General features: G+C 40.1%; 1 protein-coding gene across 3 annotated transcripts in view; it reads right to left on the bottom strand.

The window, feature by feature from the left end:
• The window catches only part of PIK3C3 (phosphatidylinositol 3-kinase catalytic subunit type 3), an 81,484-nt gene that overhangs the window by 48,138 nt on the left and 10,737 nt on the right, over positions 1-22,609 (bottom strand). For 2 of the 3 annotated variants that reach the window (XR_008447634.1, XM_054053445.1), the window contains exons 5-15: positions 20,260-20,346; positions 18,411-18,506; positions 10,688-10,759; positions 10,169-10,258; positions 9,515-9,619; positions 8,962-9,054; positions 7,055-7,240; positions 5,903-6,057; positions 4,583-4,670; positions 3,336-3,403; positions 141-246 (exon numbers count right to left, since the gene is read on the bottom strand). Coding sequence is in view for 2 of the 3 variants with exons in the window: in XM_054053445.1 (XP_053909420.1) it covers positions 141-246; positions 3,336-3,403; positions 4,583-4,670; positions 5,903-6,057; positions 7,055-7,240; positions 8,962-9,054; positions 9,515-9,619; positions 10,169-10,258; positions 10,688-10,759; positions 18,411-18,506; positions 20,260-20,346 (1,146 nt within the window). In the remaining variant the exon portion in view is untranslated. The remainder of the gene's footprint in view (positions 1-140; positions 247-3,335; positions 3,404-4,582; positions 4,671-5,902; positions 6,058-7,054; positions 7,241-8,961; positions 9,055-9,514; positions 9,620-10,168; positions 10,259-10,687; positions 10,760-18,410; positions 18,507-20,259; positions 20,347-22,609) is intronic. The other variant, XM_054053446.1, reaches the window with a different exon arrangement.

The following is a 22,609-nucleotide window of genomic DNA, read 5'->3' as shown; positions in this document are numbered from 1 at the left end:
CAAAATTCAAGCAAAACTGGAAGCTTTTTTAAAATTTCAATATGTATTACTTGAAAAAACATCCTCATTCTAGATACTTGTGACTGTTTAAAGGATGACTATCCCAAATCACTAAGTATTTCCTTATACAGAGGCATTACCTTCAGCAAAGCCTGACTAAATCTTCTCATTACATTTAAGTACATTTCGTGAGTCTTTGGGTCCCTCTGCTGAGTGTCTTGGTCTTCACACTCCACTATAACATACCTGCAGCACAAAAACAACCCAAGTTATGCCATTCTCTGGTTTCACACAACTGAGTGAAATACAGTAGCCCTGTTTTACAGGCCTGTAACTAAAAACAGAGTTGATCTTTGAATGAGATATCAACGAGCAAGCAAACTCTTCAAAACTGCATAGTCAAATTCCCACTTGGATCAAGATAGTCCATCAAAGTTTTTAAGGTCTTTCACTCGCAGTGAAACAGCATCACTCAAACAGGACAAGTCAGGAGTCCAGATCACATGGCTACTCCGAGTGAGCAGTACCGTGGAAGGAGTGGGCATTCCACTGTGTTCCTACCCCCTGCACGGTTTATTGGCAGGAAAACAGCTGCAAAAACAAGTACATCTGCAAAAACAGGAAGAACTCACCCTACCTATTCCCTCTTTTATCATTAGCAATGGTGGTACTGATCCTGAACCAGCTCTGAGAAGCCTACATTCCAAAATAAGTTTTCATTTCTAAAACTATGATTCAGAGTAGATTCAAACTAAGATTAAAGGAGTACAATTTGGAACAGTTATATCGAAAACTTATTTTCTTAAGCAGTTGTTCAGAAATTTGTTGAGTTTATTTCTATTCACAGCATCAACAATGAAAAAGTAGCTATGCATGAAGATCTTCTAGTGAACAACAGATCACCTTGTGCTGCCCAGTAAAATCTTATAACCCCATTATTAACAAAAGGAAGAAATTAGGAAGTCATTCAATTTTCAAACACTGAACTTGGATTCAAAAGTGACTCTACACATTAAGCAAACACACTTGGACTTTATGCTAACAGCTATAATTACCACTTCTTTACACGCCTGTGCAGTATCTCTTTACATCTGAATGATTATAGGACAAGATTAGAGGTCTCTTATTTTCAGCTGATCATATTTGAGTAGTCTTATTTATGAAAACACAAAATATTACATACATTACAATAAGGCATATGTAAATTATTCTGTATTATATCAATGAAATCTATAGCTAAAGATTACTTCTAGAACTTTGCTAATATATTGCTCTACACTGTTCCCTCACTAAATTGACATTTATAGTGCAATAAGAGTATAACCATAAGTCCATATTCTGATGTCTGTGCATCAAAACTTCAAGGAAAACAGGAAGTAGTGAATTAAAACATGGCATTTTCATCTTCACTTGTTAAAAAGTCTAGTTTCTCAAAACTATCTTACGACAAAGAGAAAGAGTAATGCTTCATTCTTGAATAGGAGTCTCATATGTCCAAAGAAGAGACAGGAAAAAGTAGTCAGTAGCACTGATTTCTGCACCTGCTGTTAAAGTGTAAGGATAGGACAGCTTTACAATGACAAGTGACTGAGCAGGGAGGTTTGATTTTCAAGAGTTACTGTACTTTTTCCATTGATTATTTTAGGTGCATACTGTGTCTGGATAGCTGAAACAAGCAATTGATCAGCAGCCATGAGGATTTATGGCTACCTCAGCTCAAACAGTGGCTGCAACATTTGTATTTTGTCACTGAGAAATTGAGATGTCTGGAAAGAAAACAAAGAATGAATTGACTGGGCTTTTTTTTGGTAGCAGTTTGGGGTTTTTTTTTGAGTACTGGATGCTTTGAACTTTCCATAAGATTAAATGTCTCGAGATGATGTTAGATGAGGCTTTGAGCAACCTGATCTAATAGGATGTGTCCCTGCCCATGGCAGCAGGGTTGAAACAGAATGATCTTTAAGGTCCTGTCCAACCCAAACCATTCTATGTTGCCAAAATGTAAGTGCAGTGTTCCTATCAAAATGACAAAAACAAGCTAACCTACCTACACTTATTTTAAATAAAGACTATTTGATTTGGTCGAGCCTTTGGTTTCTACCAATTCCAATGAGGCCTGCGATAATTTAAATAATTTAAATTTATTAGCACTTTTTTTCTGAAGCCAAAAATTAACTCTGGGCACTACTATCGATAGAAGTATGTACCCTAGGGAACTGTAGTGAAGTGATGCACTTGTGTATTTGAAGTTTAAGCCACTGAAAAAGCAATGAAACAAGTGAATTTAAAGGACTCCTAAGCTACCCTGAGAGTGATTCCATTTTCAAATGGGTTTTTTTTTAAGAACCATTTAGTATGTTTATGTCACATATCACACTGCTCCTAACTCACAGCTTATCCGTGGTTAATTTCATAGTACATTAACATATTATAATATGTATTAGTATTTTTATTAGATACCCCTACAAGGGGTACAAATGAGAATAATAAGACTTGAGTTTACAAGCCATCTAAGCTCTCTATTTTAAAATATGTGCATGCACACAAGTGGACAGCTATGTTTTGTGTATGAGCATACACATACACATTAATACATACACATAAAAACTAACTTTCATATCACAGAGCTCTATTCACCTGTTTTCTTCAAATGAGATAATTCTACCTGCAAATGCTTACTCAGAAGGCATGCAGATGACTAGTTTAGACATCTAATTCTTAAATTATGGAAATGGAACAAGATCCTTAGCTGAGCAATTTTACCTCTCCACTAACTAGATGAACTATTCACAACTAAGTTCCCCCTTAAGAGAGCAAACATCTGAAATTACACTTTGTTTGTGTTCATAACATAACTGCAAGTGGAATCTAAAAAAATACTAAGGTTCATGCAAAAAGCAAGTGTTACATAAACTTTCATAAAGCACATTCTTGATTAATACTAGCCAACACTGTGAGAAACTTTAAACACAAACCAAACACAAAAGCAGAGGATGGACTTAATCTCCTTCTCATCACCACAAACAAATTGAATGACTACTTAAAAAAAAATAAATCTTAACTATAGTTTATAACACTGTACTTGCTGCCCTGCAAGTCAGCTTCCTTTGTCTAACAGCAAAGCATACCTGTGCTTTTTAAAAACCAATACCTTTCTCTTACTAACGGTTCTGTTCAAATGTATATTGATTTAGATCTACTACTTCGTCCTGACAGAAATCGAGATTCTCAAGTTCTCAAAGACAGGTCATCTTTTGCTGTGCATCCTTCTGGGCCTTACAGCTTTGATTTCAACTAGACATTGATATAGTACGAATAAGGAGTTTGTAACATACCAGTATAAGTAGTTTGCCAATGTGGAATTTTTGCATGCTCGTGAAATCAAGAAAGTGCAAAGGTCTTGCTGGAAGGGATTTAAGAAAAGTAAAATTAAGTTACAGAGAAGTCTAAGCCCTTGAGAGAAATGAAGTTATGGAAAAACACCAAGTAACTATAAGGAGTTTTGAGAGATATCTCCCTTTCTAAAATCTGTATCAAACTTAACTTAATGTTTAAATCACATCAGCTCTAATATTACTCCAAACCCAGCAACACTATATACGTAAAAACCCGCTTGCTTTTACAGTAATTTATTTACCAATATGCCAAAAGTACATGATGTTCTCCAACAATAAACCTTTAGTGTAAAGTTTCTAATTATAATATATTAAGTTTTCCTTCTATGCAATTATCCCTTGCTTTAAGACTTAACCCTGAAAGAGATTTGCTACCCTGTTTTGCATTCAGAAGACGTAAACTCATTAAGATGTTCTACATTTTAACTTAAAGGAAAAAAAAAAACAAACCCATAGAGGCTGCAGAACATTTAGCTTTTAGGATTAATATTCCAACTAACAAGAAATTTGAGTATCTTTACTGATATGATCAATTTGAGTCTTATTTTCTATGCAGTACCGAGACCCAAAAGGGAAGATTTGCAACACGGAATATAGATCTTCAGTTCGAAGACCAATTAACTGCATATCAGATTTCCTCAAACTGTCTCTACCTTTTGTCTTTCCCTCCCTCTAGTCTCATTTTTATTACTCCTCTACTTGTGTTATAAATTGAGTATAATCCTTGTACTCAATGTACAATGAATATACATAAATCAGAGGTCCAAAAAGATGATGCCCGCACCAAAGAACGTGGCTAGAGAAAGAACAGATTGCATAGATTAAAACATTTGGATAACGGTTTTCCATTAAAAAAACTGCATTAGAACACCTCAACACAGGCAATTGTCAGTATCTAATCAACATGCAATAGCCTTGGGCAGTTACTTTAAACAGAGTACTTCAATTTTATGAAGAATTCAATGCCCAGTCCCCCAGTTTTGGGTAGTTTGGCCATGTGACATAACAGAAAGTCTGTAAAAAGAAAATCAGTTATTTTCTTTTTTAGCACTATTTTTTTGAACACTTTAAGTATTCAGCAAGATACAGTAGATAGATTCAAACGTTCAAAACCAAAAACTAAAAGCAGTACTACATTGCTAAGAAGCCTCAAGAATCAAAACCACAAGATGAAATATTTTACTTACATCAAGGTTTTCATTGTCTGCTAGCTCCTTTGTCTTAGAAGTAAGAGGTGGTGAGGAAACTGGTGGAATGGGACTCATGATCTGGGAACTACATAAAGGAAAGCATGTAATTTGCACGAAACAAAGTTCTTGCTTGGGGGGCTGGGGGCATGCACAGAAATAATAACGCATTGCACTTTCACAACATAATAAATGCCGAAAACTGGGAAAAAAGGTATCTCTGAAGACAGTATCTCAACCCTGTTTCAGAACAAACTGCATAAACAATAACTTTGACAGATGCAGTTCCAGAAAATGGCAAAAATCTGCACCAGGACAGCTATACAGTTCATGGCTGTGAAGGACATAAACTTCCATAAAACTTAACATTTTGTTCCGTTATCCATAAAAATAAGTAGCTATAGATGGGAATTTAGCAAACCCACACTTTCAGGATAAAATTTTTTTTAGAAATGCCCTTAGATGAAATCACTAATACACAACACCTGCAAGCACTTGTCTCTGGAATGCAATTCCACACAACAGTAGACAAACCAAATGCTTGCAAGGCAATTATCAGACAGTAAATTCTCCTGAAAAGAAGTAATCAAACAGCTCTACTAACATCTAAGTGCCACTGCAGCCTCAAAATACACCTCACATCCCAGGACACCCACTCTACAGCCTAGCAGCAAGATCAATGAAAAACAATATTCTTGGAAAATGAAAAGGATACCCTAGTGACACAAGTGATTAGACACTGAAGCTTAAAACTAAAAATCCTGGAAATTCATATTAAGTATTCACATGAGACTTCAGTTAACCAAGTTTGCCGCACCTTGCTTAATACCGTATCAATCAGATATTTCAGCCTTCATGTGGATTCCTGCAAGAACAAAAGGCTTGATCCTCAGCTCCTTTACATTCACAGGACTCCCCTTACACCTTCTTTTGCAAGAGATTAAAAAAAAAAATTCTTTTCACTTCAGACTGATTGGATTTTTAGATACATATTCTTTGATGAAACTGGGAAGCATACTCATACCACTGGAGACATCCTAACCTTTGGAGAGACAGACGGAAGAAATGCCGGTGTTTTCCCTGCTCTCCAGAAATTGCTTTCTTTTCCTGTGGTAAGGCCAAAGGCCACAACTTTGAGATTAAGAATATTTGCTCTGTAAACTTTCTGTAGTCAGGAAATACATTCAGTGAAAGCTCAGGGGTTATTTTTAAGTCAACACTTGATTATAAAATAAGATGTTGAATATGCAGTAGTCCCTACAAAGAAGAAAGTATTTGTTACACGTTTCTGCTTTTCTACTGGAAATCTAAGCTTCTTACCTGTCTATTTCTGCACCATTAGCTCCAGATGTTGTCATGCTTTCTGACATTGAACCTTGACTGTCCTTCTTGCTAGGTTCCAGTCCATTCTTTATATCACTGAAGTTTTCATACTTCAGTGCCTGGACTAACTGTAGCAGGTACATCAGCAGATCCTAATAAAGGAAAAAAATGAAAATCAATTGATGAAGTCAAAGCTGATTACGACTCTGTGTATTTTCAAAATTCTAATTTTTAGAAAAACTTAGTCAAAATTTAGTGACTTAAAGATACAGAAATTGGGGTCTCCTTAACACGCAATATACAATAGCAAAACTGGGGTAGTATGGCGCTTGACTCCCAAAACATACTGAGTTATTATATTAATATTTTTGTTACTTAAAGGTAGCAAGTGCTAATTAAGTGAATACTGAAGTGCAACTACTGCTTTAAAGTTCTCTTAAGCTAAGCTGCCCTTCTTGCTTCCAGCATCCAGAAAATAAAATTTACAGTTTGTGGCTGCCAGAAACAATATTCAACCATGGTATCAGAATAAAGAATAAAATTTTAATCACTCGCTGTTTATAATTAATTTGTTCAACTGAAGTTACATTTTTAAAGTCAGAGCAGTATGACCTTGGCTAGTGAAGTGGGCTTGCAAATATCTGACATATTTATGCTCTCTACTGACTGCCAAGGACTCAAGAGTTGTGATAATACACTCAAAGTATTATTTTTACTGTCAAAAGAAAATAAATTTAAGAAAAAAAAAAGAAATTAAATTAAATATTCTTTTATTAAATAAAAGAAAAAAATTAAGATTAGCATCTATTAAGTGGGCTCTACTCAGAAATCACAGCTCATCATATTCTAATAAGTATACGATTAGAACATCTTATTTCCACAGATGCTTTTCTACTCTCTTTAGTACAACAGCATGACTATATTCTGCTTCACAGTTTGCCAGGTGGATTTGTTGGAAATCTTTTACTAGATTTTACAAGTTCAGAGCACTTCTACGCAGGTTAACATTTAAAATTTATCTTTTTTAGTTTTCCACCAGCATTATTTCACCTAAATGCCCTCAACAGCAGTAAAAATTTCAAGTATTCAATGAGACTAACAATCCTCAGACAAGGTGACTTTCACAAGTACCCGCAGACCAAGGAATACCTCATCATCAGCTTGCTGGAGTCTGGCAACGGCATAGCGCCGAACCGTTGGGTTGGTGAAGTGAGATGACAAAAGTTCTAGAGAGTCTTCCACATCCATAGGCTTCCACTTTCCCAGCAGCTCCAGTGCTTGCTTTGCCTCTTGTGGTAGGTCCCAGTTGACACATTTTAAGAATTTTGTCAAGGCCTAGACAGAGAGATTCGACAAACTGGCATCAGTGAAAAGCCATGCTAAACAAAATATTTAGAATAGAACACTCTACTTCATTTAGAAGGGATCTACAATGATCTAGTTTAATGGCCTAGATGACTAAAAGTTAAAGCATGTTGTTAAAGGCATTGTCCAAATGCCTCTGAAACACTGGCAGGCTTGGGACACCAACCACCTATCTAGGAAGCCTAATTAAGGATCTGATCACTCTCCTGTTAAAGAAATACTTCCTAAAGCCCAGTCTAGATCTCCCCTGGTGCAACTTTTAACCATTCCCACATGCCTTATCACTGGATAGCAGGGGAAAGATCTCAGGACCTCTCTCTTCACTCTCCCTCCTCAGGAAGCTGCAGAGAGCAAAGAGGTTACCCCTCAGGCTCCTGTTCTCCAAACCAGGCAAGCCCAAAGTCTTCAGCTGCTTCCCACAGGTTGTTCTTTCCAGCTCTTTCACCAGCTTTGTTGCCCTCCTCTGGACACGTCCAAGGACCTTCTTAAATTGTAGGATGCAGAACTGCACACAGTATTCAAGGTAAGATCTCACCAGTGCTACATGCAGCAGGATAATCACCTCTTTTGACTGACTGGTTATGCTGTGTTTGATGCACCCCAAGATGTAGTTTGCCCTCTTGCGTGGCAGGGAATAGCACCGATTGACATTGAGACTGCAGTCAAGCAGCACCCTCAGATCGCTTTTTGCAGGGCTACTCTCCAGACACTTCTCTTCCAGCTTTGCTTGTGCCTGGCATTACTCCATTCTAGGTGCATAATCTAGCATTTCAAATTGTTATATATCATCCCATTATTTATTGCCCAATGCTCCAATCTATGCAGACCCCTCTGCAAGGCTTCAGATCCCTCAGGAGAGGCAATAGCACCTCCCAGTTTGGTATCATCAGAACACTTGCCAGTAGTGCATTCAACTCCTGTACTCAGATCACTGATAAACATATTGAACAGAACTGCCTCTAGGATTGAGCCTTGCGGAACATCGACGGTGACTGGTCACCATCCAGGTGCAGCCCCATTCACTGCAACACTTTGCACTCTGTCCTTCAGCCAGTTCTTCATTCAGTTCTCCATGAACCTGCCCACTCCACAGCTGGAAAATCTGTCCAGAAGGATGCCATGAAATCAATGTTTCATTTTAAAGTAGAACTAGATTCAGACTGTATTTTTAGAAGCACTTACTAATATAAGTGACAATACAATGTTGCATTGTTTTAATACATCCCCCAAAACTGCAGCTATGTTATCTTTTAAGTAAAATGTAAACTCAATGGTTACTGCTTTACCACAATTATGACTACATATAATATGTCCGCTGCTGGGGGCTTATTTAGTTATTTTATTTCCTTTGCGCTTTTGGTGTGTTGCTATTTATTCTGTTAATACAAACATTTGTCTAAAAGGGATGGAGAAGCTCCTCTTTAATAATTATTCCTTCCTGAGAATGAAATTGGCAACACTGGTATTTTAAGCTGATGATCAGTGTTTGTGCAAAGACTGCTGTAGCAACAGCTAGGTCATATGACTTGATGAAAAACTACGGTCAACAATTTTTTAATGAGTAACATGGTAGAGAAAGTTAAAATTATCTTGACCAGCTTCTTAGACATTAAAGTTCTGTAACTCTCTAGAATGAGTGCCAGATGAAGCATCTGTTGCATTAGTAAGTCTTCTCAAATCATTGAACTTACCTTCTCCTGATTAGTAAGGTAATATCTGAATTTCCAAACCAGATCTTGTTCCTCGTACGTTAGCTGCTTTGTCGGTGGATAACTCACTATAATCTATTAGATACATAGTCAGAAAGCGAGTTTAGAAATGTGAACAGACATAATCAAGTTAACAGACTGTGATGAGGTGCATTGACAACACATGAAACCAGCTAAGAACACCACAAAGTCCTTCTGCTATCATGGTGACACTCCTCAATTATATGGTTGACAGAACTGGCAGCATAGGCCAACATACAGACTTGTCTTAAGAGTAAAATTAACACGTAAATGATAACTGCACAATACACATTCTTATGCCCCCAAAACTGTTCACAAAAAAATAAGCAAGTGCCTTCTGTTGCTTTCAGAGTGGGACTCATCTAACTACCCCCTTGTAAGAAACACTTAAAAGCATTTCTTCAGTAATTATTTCATATAAATTGAAGTGAACTGCACCTTTCTTAAATTGTCACGACATATCAATATCTAATAACCTAACAAAATTGAATTTAGCATCATACAGCTGACTTACATTAAGCTGATCTCGCGTAGCCGCATTAGGCTTCAGATCATGATCAGAAGGTCCGCTTCTTAAGCTTCGAGCCAGCTTGTGATGCTTGCTTTCTACTAAGTTCTCCTAAACGCAGAGGGTAAGTTGGGATTTATAAGTATTTAAACTCCAGATAATATTACTACTGGAATAAAACTATCTAGCAAAGACTCACCAGAATCTTGAATAATGCACGACAATTAAAATTCACATTTAAACTACAGCGTCTTCTGGACTTTTGCTCTTGTTGTTTCAGGATGGCTGGGGATTTTGAGGTTTTGGGTTGCCTTTTTTACTTCACACAATTTATAAACCCCTATATTGCCTTTTGGTGAACTGCTGCAAAACGCAAGCGCTTCAATTCAACACATCTGTGATTCAGACAGCACTCAAACGTGCTAGCCACTTCATAAACACTTTCAGGATGCTTGCAGGATGAAGCTTTGAATGCAAGAAAAACTTCTCAAAAAGTTTTCCCACTGTTAATGCCATGTTAGCAACAGTAGGAGCCAAAATAGGAGCCACAGTGTCAATGAGATTTCAGCAGCCAAGGCAGTTTTCAGCATTGTCAGACTTGCTCTTGCAGTGTTAGACTACACGGTGCTCAAACAGTGTTGCCAGTAGAAGCCCACTTACATTAAGGTTCCCAAAGCTGCCAATACCAGTTCCACTGAATTGGCATCCACAATAATGGAAATCTTTTCTAGAACTGTACTTAGGCACTGTCTACATGAAAGACAACATACAAGAGAGTGTAGGAGAAAATATTTTAACAAAGAGACCAAGAGTTACTGCATCTTCCACCGAATTTCTTCATTTCAACTCCCTCTTACCTTATATTCCCACCCTCTCACCTCTTTGCTAACAACCCACCTTCTCTGCTTTCCTACATCTCAGAAGCAAGCACATTAGCTATGGAAAGGAGGAGATTAACACAAGCATTAAATCAGTTCTTGTATTTTACCTAGCAGCAGCAATAAAAATAGACTACAAAAGAGTCAAACCCACTGGTATTTTTCTCAGCTGGCCAAATACATCTTTGCACTGGAACTTTAAAATATCGAAGACACCAATATAGACAGCTTTTATCTCCATTTATGAAAACTTCAGCAAAAATACTACAATACAGATTGCACTGTATGAAGCATAGCTTACCATAGACATTTGGGGATCTGGAATCTTAACAATTTCAGAACTTGTTAAAATTGGAGATGACTCATCACCATCCTGAATAACAAGAAGTTAAAGTCATATTAAACATCTCAAGTTTTAAGAAAAAAAACCCAAGTCATATCAATGTACTGTGAAATACACTGCAGTGAAAGAATGATGCAATTGTACCTTACTGACTTTTGACAGTTACAAACAGGAGAAGAGAAAGTAAGAAATGGATTTTTTTTTCTTGTCAGTTATTGCCAGGTGATGAACAAGACACAGAAGTCATCCGGTCAAAGAGTAAACAAAATTTACAGAATTTTGCGAATCATGCAATGTTCTGTACACACCTGAAAATCAGTTACACAACATCAATAAATAAGGTTTTATTTATCTTTTTATATTACAAAGCCCATATTCACATCTCCATTCCCTAAAGTGTGCTTAGTAGCCTCTTGGGACTCCCACATTGTCCTTGCCTCTGGATTTGCTTTTATTTTTCTCTGTATGTCTTTGGTGCCCGAGCAAAGCTCCCCGAGCCTCACTCTCCACAGGGCACAGCCGCACGGAGCTGTGAGGAGCACGCTCAGGTCTGGGAGGGTTTGGCAGTGCAGGTCTCAAGTGATACGCAAGTCCAAGCTAAAATAAGCCACCTGGATACCCAGGGGCTGGCAAGTTTGGCGTGTTAACTGCGGAGAGGTCTGCTAAAGGCAGCAAAAGCCCAGTAAAGCCCAGTCGAGTTGTTAATGCTAAAACCTCATGAGGTGTTCTTTGTGCTCTGCTCCTGCCTCCTCTGGGGCCAGACCCCATGTCTCGTGATCACACTGCCATTTTCTGAACTGGTTGCCAGATAAAGGCTCCGACGAGAGAAAAGGACATGGTCATCTTGTTGATTTCCTTTTCTCAAGGTGTTACTGCCTGCTTCTGCACTATGATCCCACCCTGGGATAGACCTCGGCCGTGGTCTTTGGCCATGGTCTTCTCCGGCAGGTTCTGCATCCCAGCTTTGGTGATGATCCTGGATTTGTCTACGCTCAACGGGGGCAAACGCCACTTCCAATCACACCCCATTGCCCCTGCCCATATTGGGGCATAGGCTCCTGGGTGGCCGTGATGTCACAGTGGACACACTGCCAAGGCACGGAGAGAACGCTGCAGCGTCCTGGTCCTGTGTCAGTGCGTCCCGGTGAGGTGAGGAGGGGGCAGGGGAGGACGGCTGCTCCTGGGTCTACTGAGGGAGGATGCTCCCCCAGCCCCACAGAGGTGCTCATTCTCAGTGGCATTTGCTCTCTGCTCTCCAGCACGTTCACTGCATTGATCGGTAGAAGTTGTTTGGGAGGTCTCAGTACAAAAGAGCGAAGAAGGGCTGTGTGCGCAGAGCTATCGTCTGGTGAGTTGTCCCAGGGGTCCCTGCAGCCTTCTGCCAGGGATGGTCCCTTCCCTGGTGCTGTAAGGCGAGCCCAAAAGCTGTGCCCTGCCCGCAGGCATGGGGCTGGCCACGCTGACCCTGAGCCTGCTGCTCAGGCCGTTGCTGTCTTCTTTCCAGCGCTGCTTTGCGGTGAGATGGGGGCTGCCCTGAGGCGCCCGAAGAAGGGCAGCACCTGCAACCCCCCACGGCCAGAAAGCAGCCCCTGCTCCAGCCACTTTGGGCCAGACCGCAGGCGACACCAAGCACGGCTACAACGGCGGCTGGAAAAGCCATACAGCCGTCCCGAAGAGCACCGTGGGAGCAGCTGTGTGCTAATGCCAAGCCTGGAGCTCAGCAGCCCCAGCGATGCCTGGAAAATGGTACTGCCTGTGTTCCTTCGCGCTCTATCTCTGGAAAGGAACACCTGCAGGTCCACCAGGCCGGCGGCATCAAGGATGTCCCGTGAGGCTCTGGCACTTGAGAGATGCGGCCACTCCATCCGCCTGGGGCCAGTCCGGAGCCGACATCTCTCACGGGCACAACGTCAGGCAGAGAAACCATACAGCCATCATGGAGGAAGCGGTGGAACCATCTGCGTGCCAACTGGAGGGGCTCGAAGCAAAACCTCCGGCAATTCCACCCAGCCGCCCTTGACACCACCTTTGGGGTCCCCAGCACCTGGAAGGAGCAGACCCAGCACCGCCAGCCCAGGCGCAGGGAGCGTCTTCCAAGGCTCCCCAGGACCTATCAAGAGCTGCAGCAAAACCAGCATCAAGGCACCACTGGAGACATCCTGCAGCTCCCCAGCAGCAGAAAGCACGGGCCGCTACAGCCACTGCGGGCCAATCCGCATACGACACCGCTCACGATTAGCACGACGGGAATAGAAGCCTGGAAGCATCTGCTGAGCTCTCACGTGTGCTTCAACCCCGACTTCTCTCCCCGTCCCTTAGTTCATAAAGTTAGAAAATAAAATTTGTTGTCCTCAGCGGTGGGAAGTCCCACTTTCATTTGCTGGTCATCCTGCTCTGCCTTTCGTGCAGGGCAGCATCGGGGGCTGGGACTGGGTCTGAGGGTGCCGATGTGTCAGGTGCACACTGCAAGGTTTGCGGGGTGATGGCAGGTGTGAGATGCATCTGGATTGGGGGGTTCTTCCTGGATGTAGGAAATGCTTCCAGGCCTGAGGGTTATTTCCAGTTTGAGGGTGCCGCTGGGTTGAAAGCACTGTCTGCCCTGGTGGGAACAAGCCCTTTCCCTCCAGCAGTGCATCTCGTCAGGCGCTGGGCAGCAGGGCAGTCACGCTGTGCTCCTGGGCTCCTTGTTCCAGCCACTCGGGTACCCAGCATGCCAGCCTTGAGAAGAGCAAGGAGGGCACCCTTGGGTGTTTGTCACTTGCCCTGTTTGAAGTGAAATTGCGCCTCGTCCACTTTGTGGACAGTACACACCGTGCTGTCTGCTCTGCTTGGGAAGGAATGATGTGTTCCTGTTTGTGTCATAGCTGCCTAATTCCTCTTGTGGGATCTCTGGTGCAGATCCCTCAGGGCCGTTGACGGAGGCTGAGTTTTGGGTCCTGTCAGCTCTTTTGCTTGGCAGCATGGGAGGAGGGGACTCCAGAAGCACTGTTGCGTGGCTGGCTGCGAGAGCAGCCTCGCAGGACAGAGGCTGTGGGAAATCCCTTCCCAATCCAGCTGAAGCTCAAGAGGTTTCTCTGCCGGTGGAGCTGCTGTGGCGCTCATCACCTGGCAAGGTCTCTGACACTGCCGGGGTTCACTGTGCTTTCTGCTCTGGATGAGATTGTTGCCAGCACGGAGTTGGCACAGCCTATGCTCCTATGGAGTCGTCTTGTTGCTTGTTGTCACAACACACTTTGTCACTGTTTGGTGCATCAGGCTGCCAGGGAGGGGTCGCTATCAGGATATTTGGAAATGGGAGAGGGATGTACGTTGACCTTTTGAAGTGGGATGGAAACAGCCACTTGAGTTTATTACATGTCTCAGCACGTATGTCTCCTGTCTTGTGAGACCTCATCTGGATTACCGTGTCCAGTTCTGGAATCCTCAACGTAATGTTTTGCATTAGGAGTCAAACCCTATAACCCAAAATGAGTTACAAAGCAGGAATGTTTATTTCCAGTGCTGGGGTGCAAGGGGATTCTCCTCCTACCTTGCACACTGTATAACTTAACAAAAAAACTACTTATAGTGTAAAGACCTGCATAGCTATAAGCGCCTACTAAATATGCATAACTTTTCCCCGCTTTGTATTATAGTTAGTTCACTCCAGTCTTGCGCCTGCGTAGTGCCTCCTGGTGGTCCTGGGCTGGGGTCTCAGGGATGAAGTAAGAAGTCTTCCTCAGGATGATTTTTTTCTCCCTGAACTGTGCGCAGGCACAGGCCCTTCTGGTTGTTTTCTAACTACTGGACCAAGCACAGCCAGCTTTCTGCATTCCAATGCCCGCTTATCACTAAACTTCTGCTAGCTGACTCTCTCTTGTTATCAACTTTCAAGGTCTCCAAGGCTGTCTCTGACAAGCAGCATCATGTTCTAGTGAACATTCGAAACCCCCTGTCTGCTGTTGCTCATCGGTAAGAAGGAGATGGAGCTGTTGAAGCGGGTCCAGAGGAGGGCTACAAATATCTTGTTATTTACCTCTAAATATCTTGTTATTTATCTTCAGACAAAACATAACTTCCAGTAACATCAATGGGATACAAGTTCTCCCACACATTAAGAAAACAGACATCCACTTCTAGATACCACTTTTCTTTCATTCAAACCATGAAAAAGGTTCTCATACTTTTTTTTTTTAATAAACTGGATGCAGCAGGGCAATCAATTTATTTGTTCAAGTAAAGATTTCATTTGCAACCTGCACAAAACCACATTAATGATAAATACTGGTGTAATTTGCACTTGGAAAGTCACACTGAATTTTTGCCTAAATGGAGAATCACAAGCAATGCTCTCATTGCTAGCAGACTGCTATCCTTCACATCTTGAATGCTGTATTAAAATTAAATTAATGGAAAACATGGGAAGAGCCATTGCCACTTCACTTCATTGTAATTGAATGTTGAGTCAAAGAATCTCAAATTCCATCAGCCACTGTTTAACAGGCTAGTTCCTCGTAAACCCTTGAAAACAAATTTATCAACAAAACTGTGACAAGTAATCTCCATTTCAGCTATCAGTCACGGGCAGGTGACAACAGAACCTACTTTCATTAGACTCAATGTACCGGATTGGCAATGCCAGATACATACACTGTACTCTGTAATTGGATGCATGACAAAACTGAGAAACTCAGACACCAATTTATGTAATGTTTCCTATTGCTGCCAGAAAAGGGCCAAGAACTTGTTGAAAAGCTACTTCATAACAACAAATCCCTCAAACTACAGCTAGTTATAGCTTTAATATGTACCATTACACATTCAGTTACTTTATTTCCACAACAGCAGCCAATTCATAGTTATCCTGTCCCACGCACTTTTAATACTCTTTAGAAACATCTGTTAAAAGAAAGATACATGCCTGAAGTCTGACTCTACTTTCCTGCATCTAGCATATTTGTAGAACCACGACACAAACAAAGTTGTGTGTGTAAATCAGGAATAATTAATCTATAATAATTGGTTTCTGAAGGCAAGGGTGAAAGAAGAAATAATTTGTTAAAAGTTGTAAGTTTGAACTAACTAAAATACACAATTCTGACATAAAGGTTTTTTTAGCAGGGCAGTGACTGTATCTGGTCGAAGCCAGTTAACATGAACTGGTACAACGGTCATAGGAAGAACCACCACCTGGGCCAGATAAGGCCCAAAGGTGGCCTAGGCTCTCTAAGAGCACGTGCAAGGACAGAAGGTGAAAATTTTAAAGCAAGGAAGACTGCCTGTTTTCATCCCCAAAGACCCCATCGACCATTACCACGAGAAAAGGTGCAAGTGCTGAGAGGAGGAGACCTATGATAATGAGTTCCCGGAATTAATCTTACTATGATAATGAGTTCCAGGGACTAATCTTACTAACTCTACTTACCTTCTGGAAAAGTCATGACTATGTATGTTACCCTAATGCATATGTAAAACATAGCACAATAAAGAGGTACCGACTTTGACACATGGGGTGCAAGCTTGGAGGAAAGATCCCCCTTGCACCCTGTACACAGCCGCATACCTGCACCTAACTCTGCATTTGGTGTTGTTACTCAGTGAGTCACGGGAGCGAAATAATTTTTAGGAATGTCACATTTGACTTTAAAAATCAAATAAAAGAGCTAAGAGGACACAAAGCCGTGCAGTAGCCATGCTCATCAGTTTGCACTTCTGAAAAGTACAGCACATTCTAATGTAAAAAGCTAATGTTTACTAAAATGTTTCAATATTTTGATCATATTCCACTATGTTCGCCAGAAAAATATTTCCTTGACTTGGAAAGAAATAAATAACTTTGTTTCACAGAGGAATCTGACATACTGTAGGTTACATTCTAATTTGTAACAGAAGGGAGTTTTGTAGTAGTAAGCTCCCCTACAATCCTTGGTTCTAAGATAAATGTATAAAAAGACAATAGACAGAAAGACTTGAAAAAGATAAAGGCCAAAAAGAAAAAGCTGGGGAGAGGTCCCACTGTCAATTACAGTCCACAAAAAGAAATGCTGAAGAGCTAACTGCCTAAGGCACAGTTTTACTAGTTACCAAAATTTACTAAAAACCTGGAAACAACCACAGTAATTCCCCTCAAACAAACCCATACCCAAAAAAACCCACAAAACACAAACCACCAATGAACCCTCCCAGAAATCAAACAAACAAAAAAACTCACACCTAAATCAAACACCCCCCCCCCCAAAAAAAGCTACATACTAAGAAAAAAAAAAATATTCCCTCTTCAACACATCCCACACATTTGCCTCAGACTGTGGGAGGATACACCAACAGCCAAGTGGAACTGCTGGTTCCTCCAGAAGCATTACAAAGGCAGCTACCACTCTACAAGACACGTGGATGAAGCACAGACACTCACATGCATTATTTTTGCATCATACAAGTCACACTTCTCACAATGGCTTAAAAAATTTCTTCAATCGCCTCTCATTTTTATTATGACTACAGCAATTTGAAAAACAACCTTAACAGTTTCTTCTATAGTGGCACATGTTAAAGGAACTCTTCTTAATAGTTTTGGATATTCAATAACATCTTAATTCAAAGCGCTGGAGTATAACAGCATTTAATCAGTTTTCTTCCCAAACATTCACAAACTATATATAACTGGCTACAGATCATACAGTTAAGGAGACTTTTTTTCAAATTATTACTGTATTTTTCACTATCTTCAAGAATCTTAAGCTAGATGAGATTAACTGGCAATGCAGTCACATACCCAGAAATATTCATAATTATTTTCTATTGCATTAACATTTTGTGTACCAAACTACACATTTTTTAAAAAATTCTTAGAGGAGAAGTTGCTTAAAGTTAGTGACCCTGATCTCAACAGGACTCCAGTATCTTTTTCTGCCTTGTTTCTCTTTCCCATAAAGCTGCACTCTTTAGCAACATTGTGACTTCTTACCAACCTAAACAAGCTGAAAATTTTAAGAGGCAATTACTGACAATTTTTTAACAAAAGCGATTACAGATACACTGTTTTTTCCATTTAGTGGTTCTTTCCACAATATGCAGGTCTATAAAAGTACTGATAATACCTTCCAATGCTACAATGACATCTCTTAAACTCACTGTCAATCCTCCATTTCATTAAATTTGACCTCATAAAAAACACTGAAAGCACTGCTTTGGAGGTGATTTCTAACAGAAAGAAAAGATAGATGCAAGATGTTCAAATACAGATGTCTTTTACTTAATTGATTCCCCAAATATTTTCAGCATGAAAGACTAAACTTATATATTTGTTCATTTTACAGTAAACGCACAGCTCCTGTGCAAAGTTTTCGTAACTTCTCTTTTACAAAGTTACCAATCAACACAGGTACATTTCTTCCTGATTTATTATTTTACACACAGCTACTCTGAAAGTACTACTGGATGACTGAAGGAATCATAAATCAAAAAGTTTTTAATCACTCATACTTACTAAATTCTGTAATCTTGAACTGTGTTACATGAATGATTGACTTCTGCAATCTTGTTGCATCTCTACTATTTGATTTGTAAGTACATCAACAGTTGCCACTGACAGCTGTCTGGCACTATCCTGCAGCAGAGTATTTCACCTCAGCAGACAATCCTATCCATTTTATGTGCATATGTTGCTTTTTAAAGACAACCATCAAGCCTGTAAGGCACATACCTTTTCGTAGTAAACTATTCCATATTCTTTATCATCACACTTGACGCAACGGAATTCAATCATCAGGTACATAAAATTAGAACTTCGTTTCTCCCTCTGAGAAGAGAACCACCACAGATGCGTATCATGTACTAAAGAGCATTAGTCTTCAGCATTTCAGAACAGCAATTACTCTACTTCCTTTGTGCTGTAACTAATTTATTAGATTACCAATTGTTCTAGTAATTATTCAGTTAATCATTGCATAGCACTACTTGAGACCACATGACCTTTTTCCATGCATTCTTACTTCCTCACACACCCACTTCATGATAAACATCCACATCTAACAGACAAAATCGCATTGTTTTCACCAGTGTTTGCCACTGTGGACTAAAGGTCTGCAAAAAGGCAATTAATCATAGAACAGTTTGAGTTAGGAGGGATCATAAAGATCATCTAATTCCAACCCACCAGGGACACCTCCCACAAGGTGAGGCTGCTCAAGGCCCCATCCAACCTGGCCTTGAACACTTCCAGGGATGGGGCAAATGAAGAATCACTGGATGCCAGCTGGGGTTTTGTGTCTGTTTTTTTTTTTTTCTTTTAAAATCTTTACATACAATTACGTATGTTGGAGTCAAAACCAGAAGACAGGAGGAAAAAAAAAAATCACATTTTTCCATAAAACCATGAAAGAGGCAAATTGGACCATGAGATTAGATTTGCCGCTCATTCACCATCAGAGAAAGCTTTCCTCATATACGCATTTTTTTAGTGCTTTACATGGGGACAAATTGCTCAGAATCTTAAATTCTAGGTGGGAAACAAGAAAATTTATACACAACCATTTCTCATTCGTAGAACGAGAAAAAAACCAAACATAAAATGATAGGAAGAGTTCTAAAAAAAGAGCTTCCCATCACAACCTAAATCCTAGAGTTAGTCTAACACCATTTTTTCCAAGCTATTCCAAATTCTGTCTTCCATGATCAAGTTCACTTGAAGCTGAAAACTTAAGGACAGCTGTCTATTCTGGCGGATGAAAAGATGGACATGAGACAGCAATGTGCACTCACAGCCCAGAAAACCAATCATATCCTGAGCTGCAGCAATAAAAGCATATCCAGCACATCAAGCGAGGCGATTCTGCCCCTCTACTCTGCTCCCGTGAGAGCCTACCTGGAATACTAGGCCCAGTTCTGGTGCCCTCAGCACAGGAAGGACACGGATCTGTTACAGTGGGTCCAAAGGAGGGATCAAAAATGATCAGAGGGATGGAACACCTCCTTGAGGAAAGGCTGAGGAAGTTGCAGTTTTTCAGCCTGGAGAAGTGAAAGCTCTGGGAAGACATTACAGTAGCCTTCCAATACCTAAAGTGATCCTACAAGAAACCCGGAGAAGGACTTTTTACAAAGACCTGTAGTGATAGGCCTGTAGAAATGCCTTCAAACTCTAACAGAGAGTAGATTCAGACCAGGTAGAAGGAAGAAATTCTTTATGAGGAGGCTGCTGAAATACAAACAGGTTGCCCAGAGAGGTGGTGGATGCCCCCACCCCGGAAACACTCAAGGTCAGGTTGGACGGGGCTCTGAGCGAGCAACTCAAGTTGAACATGTCCCTGCTCACTGCAGGTTGTTTGGACTAGATATGACCTTTAAAAGTCCCTTCCAACACAAATCACTCTATTATTCTTTGATTCTCATTATTGTGAAAATAAAATCAACTTTGGAACTTTAAAGAATTAATTTTCCTCTCCTGGCAGTTGAAGAAAAATAGGACAAGTACTTAGACTAAGTCTTGTAAGCAAACAAGGGTCCCATACTATTAAGATTAAAAAAAAGTACAAATCTGATATGAATTAACCTACCTCATTGATCATTTCTATTTCTCTGAAGGTCAGTCTGTCCAGCCAGTCCACTTTGACCATGTGACCTTGTCGATGAGACTTGGTGAGCTGCATGAAAAAAAAAAAATGAAATAATAACATTTGAATAGCTCAGAGCAAGAAAAAGAATATCAAAATTGTAAATTAACTTGAACGCTAACATGACATCAAGGAAAATAAATAAAAGAACTGGAAAAATTGTTTGTACAGTACGGACACAACAGATCCTTGTAAATGACTAAGCTATGCCATAAAAATATTTCTAATATCTATAACATCAATCACAGCAAAGACCTAAATCACATTCCAAGCACATCAGCTTTGTAATTTTAACACATAAACAACAAAAGTCTATTCTTTAAGCAAAGTCACGTAACAAAAATATTTCTTTGTGTTACCAAGTTTCGTACACTAAAATTTACCAAGCCAAACAAAAAGAAGATACTTCAAAAATTAATCAAATTGAACAACCTGTCCTTGTTAGTCTTTAACAAGTTTTCAGACTGACACACTCTGCAAAAGATAAGGTCAGCTGAAGACTTACAACAAATCACAGAGAGTTTGCTCTCCCTTTCTTTTTAGACAACTGAAAAATAGTTAAAGTTTTACTCCTACATCTACATCTTGCTGTAGTAATAACATGGAAGTTGTTAAAATGACTACGCAATAGTAGAAGACTGGAAGAGAACATAAGTATGATGTGACCCATACTACTTGTTATTTCAGATGCGCTCACACACAACAGTTTAGGAAAAATTCAGTACCAGGCCACTTGAATATGAACAAAAATAGTCTTTTCTGCTTCTAAGAAATCACAAGCGTTCCTCAAAAAAATTATTAATCCTTGCTGGATGCAAGAAGAGATGCCAAGGGACTAGAAGACATCAAGTTTTCTCATGTTTCAAAGAAAGCAGTATTTGTCTAGAAAATGACTAGTGAGGAGACACTCAAATTATTCCTGTTAAAGCAAAGGTTACAACTAAGACCTCATCAGCTTTGTTCCGTGGTCACCTGCCCACCCATAAGCATTCAAATTTGAACAGGCAACACAAATACAGTGACTGTCATTTCTTGCCCATGTGACAGGCAGGGGACAGGCAGTACAGGAAGAGATCAAGGACAGCTTACGAATGGAAGGGACCTGTGTAGGAGCACAGTAGCCTACTTATGTACAAAACTGGAGATGAAGCTACTACAAAAAAAAAGACACAGAAGACTTAAGACTTGTGACACCCTGGGAGTTGTCTAGGTGGCTGCTCACCAGATACCTGGACTATGCTTTCAGCGGCTCATCACTACTAATGCAAAAAATCAAAATCACTGTGAAGAAAAAGAGTTCAGAGTTTGCAGGAGTAGCACTGTCACAATATTCTCACTCAAATTCCCAGTAAACTGGTATCTTAGCAGTATGGGCACAAGTACTATTGCACACCAAACATGCCTTGGACTAAGTGCAAACCTAACCTTGACATAGTCTCAGGTACTATCTACTTCATGTTCAGGTACAGATCCCAACAGTTCTGGAGAGCACGTACATAACCAACTCACAATAGGCCAAGCTTCAGAAATTACGCAGGATCAAACGGCTTTTAACATCTCTTAAAGTAATTGTGACCTAACAGGCAAATAATCATCTACTCCCCAAAAGGCCATAATCAGCAATTGAAACTATTGATGAAAGGAAGTTATAGTGTTCTGAAGTCTCTCTGCAGGAGTTCTTACGTCAGTGGAACTGATCTCTCAAAGATCAGCTGTTAAATATTTATCCTTTAACAACTTGATCAATTGCCATTTCATATCCAACAATAACAGACCATTTTGCTTGTTCACATTCCACAAAGTGACCTCTTGCTGTTTAAGACAAGTTCACTGGGATTTTTTTTTTTCCCCCCTCTTATTCACCTCTATAAAGTTTCATTTGGTGTTTTGGTCTAACAATGCTTTGGATAATGATTGCTAATTCTAAGCAGGAACCAAAATGCCCAAGTAACTTAGTTTTCCTAGTAACAGTCTCTCCTGTCAGAAAGAGCTGGAATACACTACAGCCCACACCTCTGTCCCCTTTCAAGTTCTGAATTATATTTTAAGGCAGATTACCTGTGAAAACAAGTGTGACACCTAGCTCTGAGTGTCAATACTTGCTCATTTCACAAACATGTTACCTAACTCAACTTTTCTGATTGTTGGTTCCTACAAAGTCTACTAGAGATGAGGTTTTAAGTTTTCCACTAAATATTAAACTTCAACCATAGTTACTGGCTTTACCAAAGTGAAGGACTAGTCAAAGGAAGTTACAATTTAAAAGCAACCTAAAATCTGTCCTAAAATCCTG

Source organism: Cuculus canorus, chromosome Z (assembly GCF_017976375.1).
Source record: "Cuculus canorus isolate bCucCan1 chromosome Z, bCucCan1.pri, whole genome shotgun sequence".
NCBI lineage: Eukaryota > Metazoa > Chordata > Aves > Cuculiformes > Cuculidae > Cuculus > Cuculus canorus.
Note: the sequence above shows the minus strand (reverse complement) of the source record. Positions and strands in the feature narration are given on the sequence as shown.